General features: G+C 41.6%; 1 protein-coding gene across 2 annotated transcripts in view; it reads left to right on the top strand.

Annotated features, from left to right (window-relative positions):
* The window catches only part of LOC115092864 (cytosolic purine 5'-nucleotidase-like), a 148146-nt gene that overhangs the window by 37140 nt on the left and 89190 nt on the right, over window positions 1-21816 (top strand). For both annotated transcript variants that reach the window (XM_029604239.1, XM_029604240.1), the window contains exons 2-4: window positions 12755-12828; window positions 15960-16077; window positions 17634-17729. In XM_029604239.1, coding sequence (XP_029460099.1) covers window positions 12755-12828; window positions 15960-16077; window positions 17634-17729 — 288 coding nt within the window. The remainder of the gene's footprint in view (window positions 1-12754; window positions 12829-15959; window positions 16078-17633; window positions 17730-21816) is intronic.

The raw sequence follows: 21816 nt of genomic DNA on the forward strand, positions 1-21816 counted from the left end.
AAAGTAAATTCAGACAAAGCACAAATCTGTCAGTTACAAGTTTCATTTCTAGGATTGAATCTAGGAATAGAGGGAAAGAGTATTGGTTGTGCATTGCATGAGCAAGTGTCAGAATTGGCAGTTCCGCAAACAGTGAAACAGTTAAGAGGTTTATTAGGTTTGTTAAACTTTTGTAGATTGTGGATTCCAGCTTTTAGTACCAAAAGTAAGTCATTGAGAAGACATCTTAAAGGCAGCCCAGCTAGTGAAGATAAATTGATTTTAACTGAACAAGATTTGGAAATATTGCAGGACTTAGTGCAGTCAGTATTAAATGCTCCTAGTTTGGCTCTGGTTGATTTAAAGTGTCCAGTTGATTTATGGGTCTATCAGGGTTCGAATGGTTGGACAGCAGCAGCATCTCAACATAATAACAGCACTCCCATTGCTTATTTTTCTGGCACTTTTGGAGTGGTAGAACAAGGATTTTCTGACTGTGAGCTAGGTATTGTTGCGTGTGCTGATGCTATAGGTAAATTGCAGTCACATGTGCCAGGTATTCCAATTATATTGCATACTTCTCATGCAGTTAAAACACTTATGGGAGATACTCATATTTCCTTTTCTGCTTCTAGGCTTGGGAAATATTCAGCTATATTATTGAATTCTACAGTGTTACATAGGACTATTACAAACGCATCTAAATTTAATTTTCTCCAAGATTTGCTAGAGGGAGCAGTTGTGCTTCCACACACCTGTGGAATCACGGCTCTGCCTTTACCTGATAAAGTTGTTCTATCTAATGAACCTCTAGTTGCAGGAGATTTTTGGTTTACAGATGGGTCTTGTACAAAAGCAAGTCCAGGGTTTGCTGCTATTCAATACAACTCAGATGATCAAGTTCTTAGATGTGAGCAGTTTTCATTACCAACAGAAGTGTCTGCGCAAGGAGCGGAGCTCTGTGCCGTTTTATGGGTATTATTATATTGTTCAAATGAGTCGGTGACTATCTTTACTGATTCACATTATATATTTTCATCTGTTAATGAACATTTGCGCAAATGGAATAGGAGGGGATTTATTTCAGCTTCTGGAGAACCTCTTTCACATGTGCAGTTATGGGAATTAATTTTATCACGTTTACAGGAAAGGGGAGAGAAAGGATTATTAACAGCTATTTGTTGGGTGAAAGCTCACCATGCTGTTGATACGTGGATCTATAGAGGAAATGCATTGGCAGATTATGCAGCACAAGAGGTTGCACAGACAGCTTGTCAGCCAGCAGTGAAGGAATTAGTGCAGACAAGAGCACAAAAAGATACAGGTTTAAGAACAGTCCAGCAATTACAGGAGTCAGCAACTAGTGATGAGAAAGCAAAATGGAAATTAGCGGGTTGTACAGTTGTAAAAAATTTAGGTTGGATCCATCCGGCAGGAACTTTGTGTTGTGCTTTGAATGTTTTAAATCTGATGTTACATGAAGCTCATTGGCCGTTACATAATAGTTCTCATACAATGTATTTGAATTTGTCTCAAAGTATATGGGCTCCAAATTTACAAAGCCTTTGTTCGCAATTTGTGACCAGATGTCCAATATGTGCTACTGCGAATCCCCGTAGAGGTGCAGTGACCCCTAGTGGACATATTCCAAAACCACAGGGACCTTATTTAGAATGGCATTGTGATTATACTGATATGATCCAATCCTGTTCTGGCTATCGATATTTACTGATGTGTGTATGTCCATACACTCAATGGCTAGAAGCCATACCCTGTAAAGCAGAAACAGGTACTTGTATGGCAAAAGCTTTAGTGACCCATATAATACCCAGATTTGGGGTGCCAGTGAAAATTGTGACAGATAATGGATCACATTTCAGAAATGAATTAATGCATGCAATAACATCAGATCTGAATATCAAATGCCGTCATGTATCTGTATATAGACCTACATCTAATGGTTTGGTAGAGAGAATGAATGGAATTCTAAAAACAAAGTTAAGACAACTGATGTTGGCTTATGAGCAAAATTGGCTCACAGCTTTACCTGCTGCACTGATGGCAATCAGAATGAGCCCAGTGAGATCTATAGGACTCACTCCTTTTGAGCTGTGTATGGGTAGAGCTATGAATTTACCTCAACAAGTTGAGTATCAGAAACATGCTAAGGTACCAGATAACCTGTTTGTTTTTCTTAAAAATTTGCAGGTTGCAAGTCAACAAATACAGGCTGCCAGAGCTAAGCAATCCAAAGTGTTAGAACCTTCGAGGGTGTATGCAGTAGGAGATCTAGTCTATCGCCGCAACTTTACCCACAGAACTTGGAAAGATCCGGTGTATACTGGACCATACAGAATAACAACATTAACTCCTACAGCGGCTTGTTTAGATGCTGACACTACTTTTACTCATTTAATTGATTTGAGATTGTGCCCCAGCACAGAAGCTACTTGATGAGACTTTATTTTTAAATCTGCTTTTGCAGTTTCATGGGCTTGAACTGACTTTATTTTATTTTAAAGGATTCTTAGGAGTATTTTAAGGACTGTTTTGTTCTTCAAAGAACTAATCTATGACCAACGGAAGTATTATTTAGTAGCTGTATATTTCAATTAGATAGGTTACTAAGTTAGTTAATTCTTGTGTTTTGTTTTCTTTATTAGTGATAAATTTTAGAAATCATGTATCTATTTGTTTTTTATTTACTCTGTTCACTTCCTCACTCTTTTACTATTCTTTCCCCTGACCGTTTGCTTAATTTCTCTTTACCTACACATATACCTTTTTCTACCAATATGTGGTATCAATTGATGTATAAACATGCTATTACATCATACCCCAACACTCCTTGTATTGCGTGTTCTCAACATTTTCATACCACTAAAATGGCTGGTTTTGTTCTGACAATACCACTATCTCTTTCAAATGCTTCTTGCTACTATCATGCTCTTGCCTGTCCAGTTGTTGGAATGCAAGCACAAGTTTCTTCCCTTATTTCTTCTGTTACTTCTTGTTTTTATGGTAATCAGACTTTTGGACCTCCTTATTCTATTCCTCCAGCTGCTAATGCTAATCAATATACTAAATTTGGTTTTTCCCCTTCTACAATGCTTTCCTTGTGGAATGCATCTGTTATTAATGAGACTTCCCCTTTGTGTCCTCAGCATTTACTTCGTCAACTTAGTTACCTTACTTATTCTTGTAGAGAGAAAGAAAAATGGACTATATGTGGAACTTCGGAAACTCCTACATTATGTGTTTCTGCTATTCCTATACGACCTTCAATGACTTGTACTTTTACTCATTTTGCTTCTGTTATTAACACATGGCCACCTCCTTTTTCAGGCCCTTTGTTTCATACTGCGTTTACCCACTTTCCTTTTTGTTTTTCACAAAATGGTACTGGACCTTTTCTAGGTCTTTCCTCTTGTGATACTGTCTATCATGCTATATATTTAGAATTTGGTTCACAGCCTCTCATGGATGTTTTCTGGCAATGTGGTATTTCTGTCTATCAGTTTCTTCCTTTTCGATGGCGTGGTACTTGTGCTATGGTGACTTTAGCTGCTCCTGTATTTATTACACCTCTTTCTATATTTTCACCCTCTATATTTTCTAAACGGGTACGTCGTTCTGCTTATTTTACTCCAACTGATGTCCCTGATGAATTTAAATTGTTTAGTAGAACTGAATTGTTTTTTGCTTCATGGCTGACACCTGGTGTTCAAGCTGCAGCAAATGCTAAGTGGATTCAGACTATTCGTTATCAGTTTATGCAGTTTGTTAATTTGACTACTGCAGGTCTTAATGCTATCAATACTGAGCTCAGAGCAACTGCAATTACTGCTCAGCAAAATAGGTTAGCTTTGGATTCTGTCCTTGCGTCGACTGGAGGGGTTTGTGTTATCATTGGTACTGCATGTTGTACCTATATTCCTACAGCAGCTTATGAACATAATATGTCCTATGTTTTCCAACACCTTCGAAATCTATCGCATGTTATGTATACACAAGGTGGTATAAATCCTGATACGGATTCATGGTTAGATTCTATATTTTCTTGGCTTCCTTCCATTGCTTGGTTACGTAAATTACTATTTTCTGTATTTGCTATTTTCTGTATACTGATTTTTGGCTGTTGTTGCTTCCAATGTTCTTTTTCACTGTTATCACTTATTCGTTCTCGTTCTTCCCTATTACACATACCTACTTCTATCCCTGGTTCTCAATATGAGACAGTTCTTCTTGCAGAGACGCATCTTTTATAAACAATGTAATATGATAGGTATTTTATTTTTTAATAATTTTTAGTTCTTGTTTTATCTTAGTTATATTAGTATATGATGTACTATTATATGATTTGTAATATGCAGACTAATTTCTAGTAGGAATAACTCACTCTCTTCATACTATTAGTTTAAGTATAGTATTTTCTTCTTATGTAATGCAAATTTTAAGTGTAAGACTATCATTATGACAGTATGATATTTGTATTTTAACTATAGAACTGGAGAATTATTCTTGTAATTCAATTTGAATACTGATGTTTAATTAACTAGTGAATGCTTGTGGGAGCATCCTTCATATTAATTGGGAATCTAGAGGGACATACACCTATGCACTACACCTGATAAATACCAAGGTTAGGGGTTAGGTTACACTTTTAAAGTTCCTCTGTCATGGCTTAGCATCGAAGACTGATTGATGTGACACCTATCCATTAAAGGTGTCACATAGAGGGAAATGAAGAATAGGCTGAGCAGAAAACCAAGAACTCCCAGATGCCTTTGCTGTATTGGAGCCTGTCAGAGGTGAATGAACTCTGGGTGCTTTCTGAAGCATGGCTTGAAGAGAATCTCTGGGACAGATTTGCTGGCAACAACAAGGGAGAGGCCTATTTTAATGGCTACATTTACTTCACAATGCAGGGATATTCGTTCTGCAGGGAAATCAGGATGCAAGCCTTTATCTTGCAAATGCTGGTTTCAATGACCTGAAACCAAGTTGAATGAACCCTGGTGCCAACCTACAAAATTGAAACCTAGTTCTATTCAAGACCCAGACTGTGAGTTATTTACAATAAACAAAGAAGAACAACAGAAGAACAGAAGAGAATACTTGCATCAAAGCCAAAGTGATACAGGAACTTGGATGATGGGAGGATGGTATCAGGAAAGATTAGTAAATGAATGATTTTTTACATTTGAATGGAGCATGACCTCACAAGCATTTCCTATACATGATAGATTGTCATGACAATGGCCTAAGGTATTTTGTAAGGAAGTCTTTGGCCAGTTACGTCATTCATTCTGGAAGCTTCGAGAATGTTAGATTTTAATTATATAAGTCAGAGCAGGGCAGCGATTTATTGAGATGCTAGTTGGTATAGATAGTGGGCACAATTGCATCTCCCAGAACACTTGTCTTGAAACAACTGAATAAATTATATTTTGAAATCTGTTTCTGAATCAAAGTGTTCTGATTTGCCCTGTCCGGTGTACACGAAATTATGTACACTGCCTAAATTATTGTTTCTACTCTTCTTCTTTTCCTAGTTCTAATTTCCCTTGTTTTATTGTAACTTACTCTTCTGCCTCTCAACACCTGTTTTTCGTTCAAAGTTATCATTCCCCCTTGTTTTATGTAAACCAGCATGATGTGATTTTATCATGAATGCCGGTATAAAAAAGCCTTAAATAAATAAATAAATAAATAAATAAATAAATGATTGTTAGTACTTTTACATGCACTGCTATTGTGTCAACCAGAAAACCCTGCAAAAAAAGCACAAAAAAACCCCACTTGGAACCCATATGGTATTAGGCCTGTTGTAAAGTGCATTGGGTGTGGGCTTGGCCTTCGTAAAATAATGAGCAAACTGAATTACAATTAAAATATAGTAAACCTTCCATACCAAAACAGCAGTAAGTGCAAGTGCTTAAACAGCAACAACCCTATCTATGAAAAGGCAACACTGCAAATATTACACCAGGCCCTAAGCTGCTATAGATCCCTTCAAGGGAACTACATACTAACAGAATACCTCACCATAGAGGAGGAAGTGACGTCACCGGAACTGATGGCAGCACAACCGCTGAGCTCCTGGTCTCCCGCTGAGAAAATTTTAGTGTATGGCTTCCAAACGCAGCGAAATGGAGCATAAACACGATCGATCAGGTGACCAATACTGTGCCTTCAATCCCCAATGACAAACAAGGGCAGTTCCGTGGATTTGAGGCAATTCTCTTACTCAGCATCGGCCCCTAGGGCAAATGATGACAATTCAGATAAAATGGCGGCCAGGCCCGAGTTGGCAGTGACTAATCAGGAAAATACCTCGCAGTCTACAAAACCTTGCACTTCCCAATATGAGAACATCACCAAATCTGATTTCATCCACTGGTTTGAAGAAATCAACACTAACATTGGAGGGGTTAAAACTGAGCTCTCTCAGTTTATAGCTAAACTATGCTAGGATATAGGTGCCATTGGAAAAGGGTAGATGATATAGAAAACCAACTAGAGGAACAAATCGTATCCACAGACCAGCTCACCAAAAAAGTTAAAGATTTGGAAAAATTTTCTGAGACAACCCAAGAAAAATTGGAAGACTTGGAAAATAGATCTCGTCGATGTAATCTCCGCTTCAGAGGCATTCCTGAACTTGATGAATATAAAGATGCTAAAGTGGTCATTAAGCAACTCAGTAAATTTATTCTCTCCAAACATAGAGAAAATGGCGAGCTGGAATCTATACCTTTAGAGAGAGCACATCGGGCTCCGGGAGCCAGGAGAAATAACTTACCAAGAGACATCATTGTCTGTTACAGAGACTATCAACAGAAGGAGGAAATATTTCAAATAGCCAGGAGGGACAATCAAATACTACGGCAGGGCCACCAAATATTGGTTTTCACGGATTTGTCTCCACTCACAATACAAAAGAGACGAAACTTCCATAATGTTACTGAAGCCCTACGCAGGGAAAATATAAGGTACAAATTGTTGTTTCCCTTTGGCTTATCTTTTACACTGAGTGGCACTATGTCTAAAGTGAAAACAACTGTGGAAGCGCTGCACATTCTCAAGGAAGCAGATATTTTTGTATCTGTGCCCCCGGATTCTCAACATGATCAACCCTCTGATTCTGTTAAGGAAACACCAAGATGGCAAAGGGCTACGTCGGGGCGAAGAAGGCTGCGAAGAAATTCGGGGAGCTCAACTTCCTCCAGAAATGCACCTTCCTGAGCACCTCACCATGGAATATACAATGGATCATTTTTGTCAATTTGAAGGCCTCTGAGGTTTCTACATGGCAACCTCACTTCATTTCATTTGGACAAAGCATGCTATATTGGCAGCATACTGGTGGAAGTGCCTGGCATCAAGGTCAGGCCTTTACGGGCTACATACCTATGACCTCAGGATCTACAACCCACGGGATTAGAGCTACTGGAGCTCCATTCAATAATATGGCCTTACTTTGATGTAATGACCTGGTATTGAGTGTATTGGTTTTCGTTTTTAATAATGCTGATATGTTTTTATGATGTCTTGGATCCATACAAGTATTGTTTACTAAGGGTATAATAAGCTTGAGCAGGGGTACTACGGTGGGCCGGACCGAGACTCACTTCTTTCTCTCATACATCAGGCTGTTATTGTGCCAGCCTGATATGATTGGTAGGGATAGGGGGAGGGGGTGTGGGGTATATTGGGAACTCTGGGTTGTACTGCGTATGTTTCTGGGTGTCCACCTTTATCCTTTGTGGGGTATAACTCAGGTATATTTATCTATATTGCATCCTGGTGCTTTAACCGGGTTAGATCTAGTCCTTCGGGTACTCTTCTCTTTTCTAATTGTATCAGCGCTGTTTTTTTCTTGACATGGGCATGTTTCAAGGGATGCATGTGAACCAATTTTCATCATGGGTACATTCAGATTAGTTTCTTTGAATGTAAAAGGCCTGAACTTCCCATTCAAGAGAAATATGCTTTTCAAAGAGGCTAAACGTCTTCAAGCAGACATTCTTTTTATTCAGGAGACACATCTTAGAAGTAGGGATGGCAGGCTATTGCGGGTAACCGCCACTATCCACAGGTCTTTCTCACTCCTAGCAAGGTGTACAATAAATATGGGGGCGTTTGCATATTGATTGCTCAGCATGTTCATGCAGACTTTCAGGTTCATTATCAGGACACCGAAGGAAGAATTTTAGTCCTACGTATGGCTTCTTTCCAAGGGACATATCTTCTGGTCAATATATAAAGCCCCACACACGAACAACCTCCATCTTATCAAAATTTGCAACAAAATTTAGCCCAAATATCAGGGGATCATATCATAATAGCGGGTGACTTTAATATCACATTGAACCCTATATTAGATACGTCAAAAGGTAAGAATTCAGTATCCCATAAACAAGGTAGAGGCTTGAAACGTCTTATGGCGCATTTTGAGCTTATAGATATCTGGCGCTTTATGCATACCAATTTAAAGATTTCTCATTTTATTCAGCAGCTCATGACTCTTATTCTAGGATTGATATGTTTCTCATTGACAAACTGCTTATATCTAAAATAGTGGCTACCAATATTGATATTATCACATGGTTGGATCATGCACCTGGGCTGTGTGAAATAAATGCATTTCAAGAAGATATGGGACAGTGCTTCTGGAGATGTAACAATTCTTTATCTGAAGATAAAACCATAGTCAAACAGATTAGAGATAAAATTCGGGAGTATGAGCAGTTGAATAATACCAGAGAGGTTACACCAATGACTGTGTGGGAGGGCTTCAAGGCAGTGATCCGAGGTCAGTTGATAGCACAGGCTTCCTACAAGAAAAAAACACAAAATCAGCAAAGGCAATGATTAGAAACCCAAATCCGAGTTCTAGAACGAGAGCATAAAAAACATAGATTGCATGAAGATTTCCAAAAGCTATATTTAGCTCGGCAGCAACTACAACACATAAATATGTCTGCAACAGCATACCATTTAAATCTCACTAAAGAGCGTTATTTTGAAGGCGGTAACAAGGCGGGCAAGCTTTTAGCACGTGTTAAAAAAACAGAAGTCCCAGGCCCAAATTCTAAAAATCTGACATGCCCAGGGTCTGTTACTCTATAAAACTAATCAAATAAGGGAGCGGTTTGTACAATTTTATACAGATTTATATAGATTAGACTCTGATATTAAATTAGATGATGTCTCGGATTATCTATCTACGATAACTCTTCCTGTACTCATTGACCAGCAGAGAGAGTATTTGAACATGGAGGTCACAATAGTAGAAACTACTCAGGCGATTAAGGACTTGAAGCCCGGGAAGGCACCCGGAGTCAATGGTTTTACAAGGAAATTTTACAAAATGTATAGTGAACAAGTGGTACCTTTAATTACAAATGCATTTAATTCCTTGTTAGTGAACTCACAATTGGGCCCGCATTCCAACATAGTGGGTATAACGATTTTGCCAAAACCGGGCAAAGATGTCACGCAATGTGGCTCCTATCGCCCTATATCGCTCCTAAACATTGATTTAAAATTATTAGCAAAAATACTAGCTAATAGATTAGGGAGATATTTGCCTCCCCTGGTTCAAGCTAATCAATCTGGCTTTGTCCCTGGTTGCATGGCTTTGGACAATGTGCGCAGGGTTTTAAACCTGATTCAGGTTGCAAAAGGTAGACGATTGACATCCATTATGATGTCTGTTGATGCTGAGCAGGCCATTGACCGGGTACATCGGGCCTTTTTGTTTCAAGTTTTGGAAAAATATCAACTAGGTCCCCATTTCATTAAATGGATCCAACAATTGTATGCATCTCCAGAGGCACTGATTAAAGTCAATGGAGGCTATTCTATGAGATTTATGGTGGGGAGGGGGACGAGACAGGGGTGCCCCCTTTCTCCTCTTTTATTTGCTTTGGTTTTGGAACCCTTCGCTACCAATATTCATCATAATGAGGCCATCAGGGGAATTGATGTGGGGGGGATATCATATAAAATTTCGATGTTTGCAGACAATATACTTTTCACCTTAAGCCAGCCCCACACCACTCTCCTAGCTCTAGCTACAGAATTAACATTTTATAGCACGGTGTCAGGGTTCAAGATGAACTATGATAAAACTGAAATACTGCCGATCCACATTACTGATTCGGGACGTCTCAGCTTACAATCCTTATATCCATTTAAATGGGCCCCAAACGCTATCCGATATTTAGGCAACAATCTCATGGGTTCAGGGGCTGATCTGTTCCAACTGAATTATGATCCGTTAGCGAAAAAAAATTATCATGATTTAGTGGTGTGGAATTCTTTGAATCTATCTTGGTTGGGAAAAATCGCTACTGTCAAAATGCATATTCTCCCTCGATTACTATATCTATTCCAGACGTTGCCCATCTAAATTCCTGATAGTTACTTCAACCTTATGTGGAAACGTATCTTTGATTTCATTTGGCGGAGGCGCCCACTGCGCATAACCAGACAGATATTATACCGTCCAAAACTGAATGGGGGGGTTGGTATGCCACGTGGCGGCGCAATTGAAAGCGATTATAGATTGGCATATAGATCACCCCAAGAAACAGTGGGTCACCAAAGAAGAAACCTTAGCTTGCTGTAGGAGACTCGCAGGGCAGACATGGCTCCCCCGCCCAACTAGACACCTGGGCCGAGAATTATCACCTTACACTTCTCACACTTTACGATTTTGGGGTAGATGGAAAAGTGAATTGACAGGAGCTCAAACTATATATAGGAGTTCACCTATATGTGATAGCCAAGATTTTCCACCTGGTTTACAACAGGGCCCCTTCTCTCGATGGCACAGATTGGGCATTCGAGAGGTGGCACAGTTTATTGCTCACAACGAGCTCATTACCTTTCAAACACTCCAAGAAAAATTTAACTTACCCTCCTCTGATATATTTATGTATTCACAAGTTGCACACTATTTAGTTACAGCTAAAGTCAAACAACTGCTACCAATTAGTAAATCATTGTTTGAAGGGTTATGTTGTGTAGCAGGGACGATTAAAAATTTGATCTCTAACATGCGGGAAATCCCTAAACATGTATCTGCTTGGAATAAGCATCTTGGGGAGGATATGGACGAAAAAGATTGGGACATTTGTTATCAGTGCATTGGGAAGAGCTCTGTCTCTGCTCTGTTGGTGGAAAATGGGTATAAGTTATTTTTTTCACTGGTATATGACTCCTTATAAATTACATATGATTTATCCCACTTTGTCTAGTCAATGTTGGAAGAAATGTAAACAAGAAGGCACATTTTTACATATGTGGTGGGTGTGTCCGGGAATCAGCAAACTCTGGGACTCTGTTTTTCAAATGCTATCGACAATATTTGATCGCCCAGTAGCCAAGGAGATCAAAGTGTTGTTTACTCTCTTTTCCTTATCCGGATCTTAGCAAGGCTCACCAGACATTGGTAACTCACGTGCCCCTGGCAACCCGGCTGACCATAGTGGCTGCATGGAAAAAAGAAGCTTGACCATTGGGCCCAGAGGTGTGGCAAAGACTGGCTAATATTTATTATCTAAGTAAACTGACTGCTATACGACAGGATCGTTTGGAACATTTCCAGACATTGTGGCACTCTTATGATCATTGGGTGCAGGGCAACCCTGGTAGCTGAACTAAGTTTATCACTTGCCATATATTTTGCTAGTAACTTAATGGAGGATATGTGGACATTCTGGACATTATACTCCATGAACGTAGAATACTATACCCAGAGGGGTCGGGGAGGGGAACTTGGGAGCGGGGTACGGATGGTTAGACATATTTCTGTTTCAAGGTTTGGAGTTTATGTGCTATTGAGTCCATTGTTGTGTATGTTTTGTTATTTGAAAAGAATACCTCACCTCAATCACACACGCAGAACACAAACAGACCCTCAGAATAAACTGCAGAGCAAAGAGACCATAAAGTCTAAATACAAACAAAAATTGAACTGGAAATCACAACGAGCAAGACTGGGTATGTAGTGCAATAATGAAAAAACAAACATTACCATTTCTATAAAGCAATCAGAATAGTAAAACCTTGCTAACACAAAGAATATATATATATATATTTCAAAACAACTGACGAATAAAGCATCCAACAATTAAAACTGTTAAAGAATTGAAAAAATACCTCCCCCTCTCCATATTTGGGACCAATTGCTTTCCAGTCGCCCCGAGATTGTCATAGATTAGTGAGGTGGAAAGGGGGTGCCTACCAACTTTCTCCTGTCTCTTTCATATGCACACATATGTTCATTTTCGCATACGTGCTCCCTCGCTCTTCTTCCCCTCTGCAACGTACGAGCGGAGGCAGCACGGTAGATGGGACTCCTCCTCTTTCTTCCGGCTATGGCTGCCAGGGCTGTTCCTCTTCCTTCCTTCAAGCCCGAGGGTGCTGATGCTGCAGCCCTGCTCCTTATCTGCTGCAGCCTCTGTGCCTTCCTCTTCCTGCCCGTGTGGGCAAGAAGAACAAGGGAGCACAATCGCCGTGCTCCTGCCACCTCCCAACCCATAAACCGAAGGTACCCTAGTGGCCGCCTAGTCTGCCCGAGTACCTCCACCGGCCCCTGCATTAAGGCGTTTGAAAGAAGGGGAGAAAAAGGAGGCAGAACGACACATACACCCAGGGACGGAGGCTGAGACAGACACACCCAGAAAGAAGAGAGAGACACAAGGGTCCGTCTGCTCGTTTATTTATTCAGTTGCTAAATGTATTGTCATTTTTGTTACAGAGTTTTTGTGAACCGAAGCCTAGCTCTGGAGAAGATCAGATGTTTTGGCTTTGACATGGACTATACTCTGGCAAGTAAGCACTAGGCTGGAAATCTGAATAATGTATGAAAGAATTTCTCTAATTTAGTGTTTACAGGGAAAATGTTCGAATATGCCTGGCCCGTGTGCACCCCAGGACATATAGTGCAAAGGGGAAACTTAAGTTGTATAGTGCTACTCATTCTAAGGAGGTGACACACTGCCACACAGACATCACATTCATGACTATGTTATGTTACGTTGTACTAAAGCATTTACACTAATGAGCGTTTCATGCTTATCCTCCATGTTACAAAGGACAGGCTGAGCCAGTCCTGGTTTTATCCCCTTTTGGGGACCCATGGTACTGATTTTCCCATGGCGAATAGAATTTACGGGTCTGTGCATGGAGAGACCCGCATGCCTGCAAGATAAAGAGGCCTGAGAGGATGACAGAAGCCCGCCCTGCAGAAAGGAGTCACGCAGGTGCAGCAGCCAGGGGAGGCCATCCCAGGCCATCGGCTGCCCAGACACTGCAGTGAGAGACTTCCTGCAGAGCCAGCTGGTAACTAGAGGGCTACGCCCCCTTTTCACCCCCTTTCTGAAGTGCCCGGACTTCTCATTCCTCTCTTGCTTGAGGAATGGCCTAATGGTTAGGACAGCGAACCCTGAACCCGGGTCCAGATCCCACTTCTTCTGCTGATGTTCCTTGTGACCTTGGCTTGGACTCGTTACTTGTTTCCAGCTGCCACAGGTACCCGCTGTAAATTCTTTGGGGGAAGGGACTTATCATGCTTGAAACAAATGCCTTGAGCTAAAACTGGGAAAGTGGTCTAAAAATAAAACATGTTATTACTACCTGCCTTTCCATTCCCCTCTGGCCCTCACTCAGAAATCACTAAGCTTTCTCAGCCTTGGCATAGGAGACAATCCTCTGTTGAACACCCTCCCGTCAGTTCTAATTTTGAGGCTCTGTTATAGGCAGGTAGCACTTCCACTCCCGTCAGGCCTCTTCAGCCTAGCAGAGCCTCATCCCTAGGGGCTGGGGCCGCTGAAGTCAGCCCTGCCCTGCTGATTTATTTATTTATTTAAAACATTTTTCTATACCGTCGTTAAGTTAAATACCATCACAACGGTTTACAGAAGGGCACGATAAAGAGAAATATGGGTGGTATAGATTACAAATTACTCATGTGCTATCATAGTACGGTAACAATTTAAAATAATAAACTGGGTGTGTAAGTTAAACCTGATTGTTAGGAACAAATTAGGCAGAAAAACAAATGGGAACAAATGGGGCAGAAACATCGCAACAATATTCAGCAGGTACCCTTCTGGAGCAGGTATCAGGTCTCTTCAGCACTGGTGGGTCTGGGGAATTTCACTTCTAGGCCATCAGGTTAAGGATGTGCCAAATTAAAGAGACTAAAAGCTCTCAGGCGAATTCTCACGGAGGGATGGGCACACCTGACTGCACCATCCTAATGCACACTCATCTGCACTGCAGAAAGGAGAAGTCCAATAGCTCCATGTCATAAGAGAGAGAGGCTGATCCATGCCTGGTTTTATCTCATTGCATTCATGGAATTATAATTTCTCTGTGAAACTCAGGAACCACAAATTCATAAATGCAATGAGGCAAAATTAGGTCTGGTCCACCCTGTCCCTTGGGATGTGCTCCCTTTAACAGGGACTGAATCAACATTCTCTTCACCAGCTAAACTAGGGCATGCTCCGTTAGGCTTCATTAATTTCAAGTCGTCAGGAGCACTTTAGCCCAGCTTTCCCAATCTTTTCAAGCTTAAGACACACCTACATTAACAAAAATATTGTGCAGCACAGCAGCCTCCACAGAGCCAGCAGTGCAGACATGGAGAGGGCTCATATGGCCATAAGGAGAGCCAGGGAAGCACTGAAAGCCCCACCAGTCTCTCTTCCAAATGTTTAAAGAAAGGGCGAGAGGGGGTAGGGATGCACATAAAGCCATCACAATGGACCATCTCCCTCTGTGCACAAATGCAGGAGAAGGGATGAGCCGATGTGGTATGGGCAGCTCACTCCGTCACCTTGACTGCCGAATGTGATTGCCGGAGTCGGAGTGAGTCGCATGCAGTGCTCAGTGCACAGGCTACCTGGCTCATTCAGCCTGGAGATAAGACAGAGGCTGGAAGGATTTCAAAGAAGGAGATTCAGGAAGGGGAAGATGGTGCTGTGCGTGTGGCATAAAGCAGGGCCCACCTATTCTCGCCCTGCCTGCTACCCATGAATTGCCCCACCCCAGGGCTCATGCTGTAGATAGGAAGGAGAGGCAGGCATGATTGCACGCGTCCTTAGAAAGCAGCTCCTGCATGTTTAAGAGCCGCCGCTGGTGACCGTTGCTGTGAGGTGCTGAGAACAGAGCCCAGGCGCTGATCCGGACCTGCGCATCAGGCAGTGGTGACTTCTCTGTGGCACACTGGATCAGGTCTGAAGGCACACTGGTTGGGAAAGACTGTCCTAGATTGTCACAGAGAAGAAGGGCAGTTTGCCGAGTTAATTTACCAGCAACACCTGGAGCATGGATGCTGGTAAGGTATAGGCAGATGACATCAGGCCACACCACCGTGTCTTCAGAGGCGGCAGCTGGGTGATGCCTCATTCTCAATGAGTTGCTTTAGTGATTGTTGTCTTTGACAGGGCCCTGGCGGTATCTCACCTGCAGTTTATTTCAAAATGTAATTATGAGCAGGTAAGAACTGTAAAAAAATTCACATGCAACCTCTTATTAGTATACCACTTATGTTTTAGAATTACATGGTGTTATAAACTACTGGAAGTTCACTGCCAGCTCATTGCTAAGAACCTTACTGTGCCCAATGAGTTAGCAACTTCTAGCACAACGTTAGTCGCATGTTAACCGTAAAGTTCATACTGCAGGACCCTATCCCTTTCCTTCCGCCTGACAGAGAGCTTTGCTTACTTGGTGCTTTTGCCTGCCATTGAGAAGCTCTAGTTTTCTCCTTGTACCTGGCTACCATGTTAACAGTCACCCATTTCCTCCTTTCCTACCCCTTCTCCCTCCCCCGCGTAGACCCCCTGGTATAGCTTCCCATTATACTTGCCTATAAGACAGCACCAAGGCCCCGACGCAAGTGGAGGTCTTTCCTTACCAGTCGTAACCTGCCCTGTCTGCTCCTCCCCTTGCAGTGTATAAGTCGCCGGACTATGAAGAGCTGACCTTTGAGCTGCTGCTGGACCGGCTAGTTTCCATAGGATACCCTCAGGAGATCCAGCAATACAAATACGACGCGACGTTCCCCACCAGGTGAGAAACTTCCCTCAGGTGTACCGGGATGACAAGCGGGGCAGACACAACGCTGCTGGAGACTGGAAGAGGGTGGCAGGGAATGGGCGACACCTTCACATGTCCCATTTCATATACACATCCTGTGAGCACCCCTGCTTGCCTTGTTGGAGACAGAGCGAGAAGGACCTTTCTGTCTGATTGAGTATCGGCAGGTCTTGGGTCCTTTGCAGTGACATGACAGGATGCATTAGCAATTTGGCCTCAGAGACACGGCACGTCGCAAGGCGCTGTGCTTCCTTTGACAAGAAGACTTCTCTTATTTCAGCCCAATGATACTATTTTTCTACTTTCTCCCTTGCCGATGTCACTGACTCCAATTCATGTCACTGGAGGGTAGAAGAGAGGGGATCCTTTTCTCTCCCAGATCTCTCTCTCTCTCGTGGGTTTTCCGTTATTGGCATTAGGGTTACCAACTAGCTCCATTTTATAAAGAACAGGTAAATCCAGTTCTGGTTTTACCCTATTACATTCATGGCCAAGCAATTCTGCTCTTCTTAAGAAAAGTCCCTAATGACATGGAGCCAGTTGGCCAGACTGAAGGTGGGAAGAAAGCATTACATGTGAGCGTGCCAGTGCGCTGTAATTCTCCTATCACAGACCCATGAGATCTGGAGAACCAAGATCAAGCTCTACCTCCACCATCCGAGAGCAAATCACATTTCCCTGTGCTCTGAGCTGCAACCACTTTGGCAGTAGGGCCTGTTATCTATGTGATGTATCTTGTACAGTGAAATGTACATTTGGTAGTTCTTTGTAACTAATGTTCTGTAGGGGGCAGTTCACTGGGAGAATACATAGCACAAGAAGGGCTACATGTCTCTGCATGCATTTATCAAAATGGGAGGTGAAAGTCCCAAATGACTTCCTGAGCTGGTCTGACTTGGATAACGTGGCAAGTGAGTGTCTGGGACAGGGTCACCAGACGAGCCCATTGTCACTGGGAGATTTTTGTCTTGTTCGGAAAGCAGAATATATATTTCCAGTCCCATGGTCTCAATATGACAAGTGGAACTGCTCTGGGGTTAAAAGCTGCAACAAGTGAGAGAGATAAAAAGATTCTCCAGTGAATTTGGAGTCATCTAATTGTCTCTCAAACATGGTAGCCCTTATTCAGGGTTAGTATAAGACTAGAACCTCCAAGGCTTCAGTATTCACAGCATTCCCAAGCTGTATTTTTCTGGAGTCGCCAACCCCGGATGGTAAAGCTAGTGCCCCAGAATCCCCAGCAAAATCATTACATGTACAACAAACTTCCCAAACTTTTTATCAGAGTTTGGGAGGTCCTTGGAAAGTAAGCAAAACATCTGAATGGGCTCTGGGTTCTCAACAATACAGCTCTGCGTCCCAAGAGCACTGATGTAGGATTCCAAAGAACAGGACAGACTAAACATTTCCTTAAGGACCTAGATAGAGTCAGCTGGCAGGTGGCATGCTGTCTGAGACTGTGTTTACCCCTAACTCCCCCATTGGATACCAGGACCTTAGCTGAATTCCTGACTTCATCTGTCCCACAGAGGCCTGGTGTTTGATGGCCTGTTCGGAAACCTGCTGAAAGTTGACTGTAATGGAAACCTGCTGGTTTGTACTCATGGCTTCCGCTTTCTGAAAGGGTAAGTGATGGGGAGATTCTTGATCAGGGAATAGCTCCATAGGCTGTTAAAGGGCCAGAACATGATGGACTGCTACAATTCCTTGCAGAGAAACTACACACTAGCCTAAGGGTAGGCAATTCCGCTCCTGGAGTAGCACAAACAGGTTTGGTTTTCAGGATATCCACAATGAATATGCCTGAGATATAGTAACATGCACTGCCTCCATTGTATGCAAATATAACCCAAGTATATTCACTGTGGATATCCTGAAAACCAGACCTGTTTGTGGCACTCCAGGATTGGAGTTGCCTATTCCTGCACTAGCAGAATACCGTATCTCTGTAACACATGTAAAACACAGAGAGACCCTCACCAAATACAAAATAAGTGACCACAGACTAGAAATAGAATTATGCAGACAGAAACTGAACTGGAAACCCTCAAGAAGCCAGACTCTGTATGCAGTGCAACACTGGAGAAACAGAAATAGAAATGCATTTTCTCCTATGCTGTGCAAAATATAAAGATATCAGGGATGTACAGTTCCCAAAACTAAGAGAGAAAATCAAAGATTTCCTGAAAATATTGAGCAAGAAAAACATTCCTGACTTGAATGTATATTAATAACATTCTAGCAATTATTTATTAAAATCGTTAAATCATGTTACAAGTTACCTCGAGGACGGCTCCTTGCCCCTCACATATCCTCTTGTATATTGCACTTTATTTCGTTCCCCTTTCTTGTTTCCTACTCCCAGTTAAAGGCACCCTTGTTATAATGTAACTTTATACTCCTTCAATTGTCTCTTGTTTGGTTGGTTGGTTATAGTTACTGTCTGTTCGATGTAAACCGAGTTGATTTGATTTGTATCAAGAAAGTTGGTATATAAAAGCAATAAATAAATAAATAAATAAATAAATAAATTAATTAATTCCTGGGAGGAACAGAAGAAATAGCGGCTATAGCAGCAAAATATGTGATATCCTGTGATCAGACCAGAAACATAATGTAACCAGGGACAATATGGACCAGAACCAAAACCTGAGACTTGTCCCTGATATTATACTTTCCGAAACATGTAACTTTACTGTTCTTATTTAGTAATTCTTTCTTCACCTTTTTATTTTACTCATTCTGTGCATTGCTTTGGCAATACATATGAAATTGCCATGCCAATAAAGTTTTCTGCATATGAATCTGCTAGACTAGAGCAAGGCAACATCAATCAGGTTGTTGCTGGAATAAATAACCACTTTGTGTCACATCAGCTTTCTCCCACAGAAGGAAGCTCTTGGCACAATGCAAGTCTTAAGAAGAGCACTAGCAGTAAATTTGAAGATCTGAGCTCATGCCCAACATGCTCTGACTTAAGAGTGAAGTTTATTCCTGGCATGGTATGCATAAAACAAACCCACTTGGAGACACTGCCCCAAGAAACCTCAACTCACAGGTTGGAAACAGGCTGGGACTGGGGGTTTCCTTTAGCTAAGAACATTTATTTATTCTACTTTTAGTGCACATCTCATCATAGTGTGCTTTCTCAAATTCTCAATCCATTTGCACACCATTTGCTTACTGCATCAAGAGTTAACTCAATTTTTAATGCATGAGTAAATAAACTGTGCAGTAATTTTTATTCTCATGTGACAGGAGGACATTAGAGATTTATTCCTGAAAGAAATGTACTGAGTTGTCAAGTGACATCTACTTGTGGATTAGGATGATGAGTCATTAGGGCAAATATTTCCTAAGGGGATTTGGTATATTCCTTTAAGTAATGGTGCGAGAGAAATCCTCGAGGGGGAGTGTTATGTGGGTCAATATAAATTGGTTTTCAGTGAGGGAAAGCAATGCCAAACATGGGAGTCCAGTGGATTATTGCTGGGCTTCTTAGTGGTGTCCGATGGCACTCAGGAGGAAAATGGATCACAATAGCCTTGGGGAAATTCTATGGGAACTGAGTGACCTGTGCGGATGGGACAATAAGCGAGGATTCTGTGAGTAGTTGTGAGCTTTGCATCTCTTTTGGATGGAGGAAGATGGGAAGGTATTTTTGGTACTATGCTATCTGAGTGAAGATCTGGAGGAAGCATGTTTTGTTACTAATCGATGCTGTGAACCCTGAGTGGATCAGCAAATGTTTGCATTTGTTTAACTCTGGCTGCTGGAAACCCCAGAAATAAAAGTTTTCTTTGGTTAAAGATTTGTTTGAGATCCTCCTTTATCTCAAAGTATGGGCTTGAGAGAGGCATCTGTCAGTCCTTGGAAGAAGTTGGGGGGTGCAGTCAGAAGGGGGGTCACAAAGGGAAAAGAAATGTTGTGTTGAGTTTTCTCTGTCCAGCCTGATAAATATAATCCTTGCCTCTGTACCAGGGACCTTTATATTATCTGATTGACCCTTTTTTTTTTTTTTTTTGTGAGGCCATGAGAGACTGGGGCTTAGCTCACAAACAGACATCAGACACCTCTCTCCTTTTTATATGCACCAAAGAGGGGGTTAAACTCACATTTTATAACTTCAGCCTCTCAAGTAAGGGCTAGGGAGATTTCCTGGCCCTCACTGCTACTTTCTCTTGCATCCTCTTCCTACAGGTTTAGATTTAATTTTGTAAGCTGCGAAAGGAGTCTTTTGTACTACATATGAAGATGCTTTGTCTAATATATAAATTGTAATTTTTTTAATTAGATTTTGCAATAATAATACAGGAGAACCTTGTTTTAGAAATACATGGCAAATATAAACAAGCTGCAGCTTATTTAATAGAGGGTAGACAATAAATGAAGAAAAATATCCAGCCATCATGAAGAGGAGAAAAAAAAGGGAAAACAAAATCAGAAATATTACATTCACAAACTCCAAATGAGAGCCCGCCCACAGAAAGTTCATGGAGCATCACTTATACAACCAGCAATAGCAACTTTAGACTGCAAAAAGCTTTCTAACTGAATAGGATCCCCAAATATTTATTTCACACCTTGATACTGAATTAGGTATTTGCAAGGAAAACGCAACACACATGTTGCTCCCAGATCTAAAACCCTGGCCTTTCATCAAAAGAAAAACTTTCCTTCGCCTCACTGGGAAATATTTTGACCCAAGAAAGATTTATTTACTGTCCTGAAGAACAATTGCATTGTCTGTTTATGTTAAATTTGAGACCTAGTTTTATACGGAATATTGTTTTATCTGTCTTCTGGTTGGTTATTCAATTGTTTATTTGTACCTCGCTATGAGTGCAGCGTTTGATAAGGCGAGTAACAAATATTTTAAAATAAAATAAATCAATAATTACTGCCCACTGTCAGTCCTATTTCTAGGGGAGCCCGTTTGCGCAGCCAGCAATGCAAACTGACCCCCTGCCGCTCATACCCTCCTCGCCCAGACCAAAGGTTCCCGTGTGCAGGCTTTTGCCCTGGCACTGGCTTGTTTTCCATGCTGCAATCATTTAATGCCTGTGGCTCAGGCATTTCTCATGTGCTGATCCCATCCTGGGTGCGAGGAGGCGTTGTCGTTCCCGGTCATGGAGCCACAGCATGAAAGGGCTGCACTCTCCCTCCTCCATCCCCATCCTCGCCGGGCGCGGTTTTGGATGTGCCTCAGCAAACCAGGGATAGGCCCCAACAGCTGTTTGTCTTTAAACGTGTGTGTGAGTGTGCTTCCAAAATCCCAGGGCTTTCGGGGATTTAAAACCTGACCCCTTTGGAACCCTGTACAAAGAGGATTTTTCTCAAGTTAAATGAGGAAAGATTCCTCCTCTTATTTATTAAAAATATTTATATTCCGCCTCTAAACAGGGTCCTTTGCTAAGTGGATTACAAAGTGAGTGGAACATGTAGAGCAATAAAATGAAACAAACAAAGCACAGTCATTAAATAATCAGATATACAAGTAACTTCCAAGCTTTATACGTAACCATCGTGGACATTCTTCCTTTAGAGGGGAAAACAGAGCGCTCGTGGTCCCAAAATGCATTGATATAAAGTAGTGTGGTGGTTGTGTTTAGTCCACACAAATACTTTGAAATAAAGGTTAACAAATAAAACCAAAATAACTGGACCGACTTCAGGACTCCCCTAACCTGCCCTGGGTCTGGGGACCCCACA

This window comes from Rhinatrema bivittatum, chromosome 5 (genome assembly GCF_901001135.1).
Source record: "Rhinatrema bivittatum chromosome 5, aRhiBiv1.1, whole genome shotgun sequence".
NCBI classification, from domain to species: Eukaryota; Metazoa; Chordata; class Amphibia; order Gymnophiona; family Rhinatrematidae; genus Rhinatrema; species Rhinatrema bivittatum.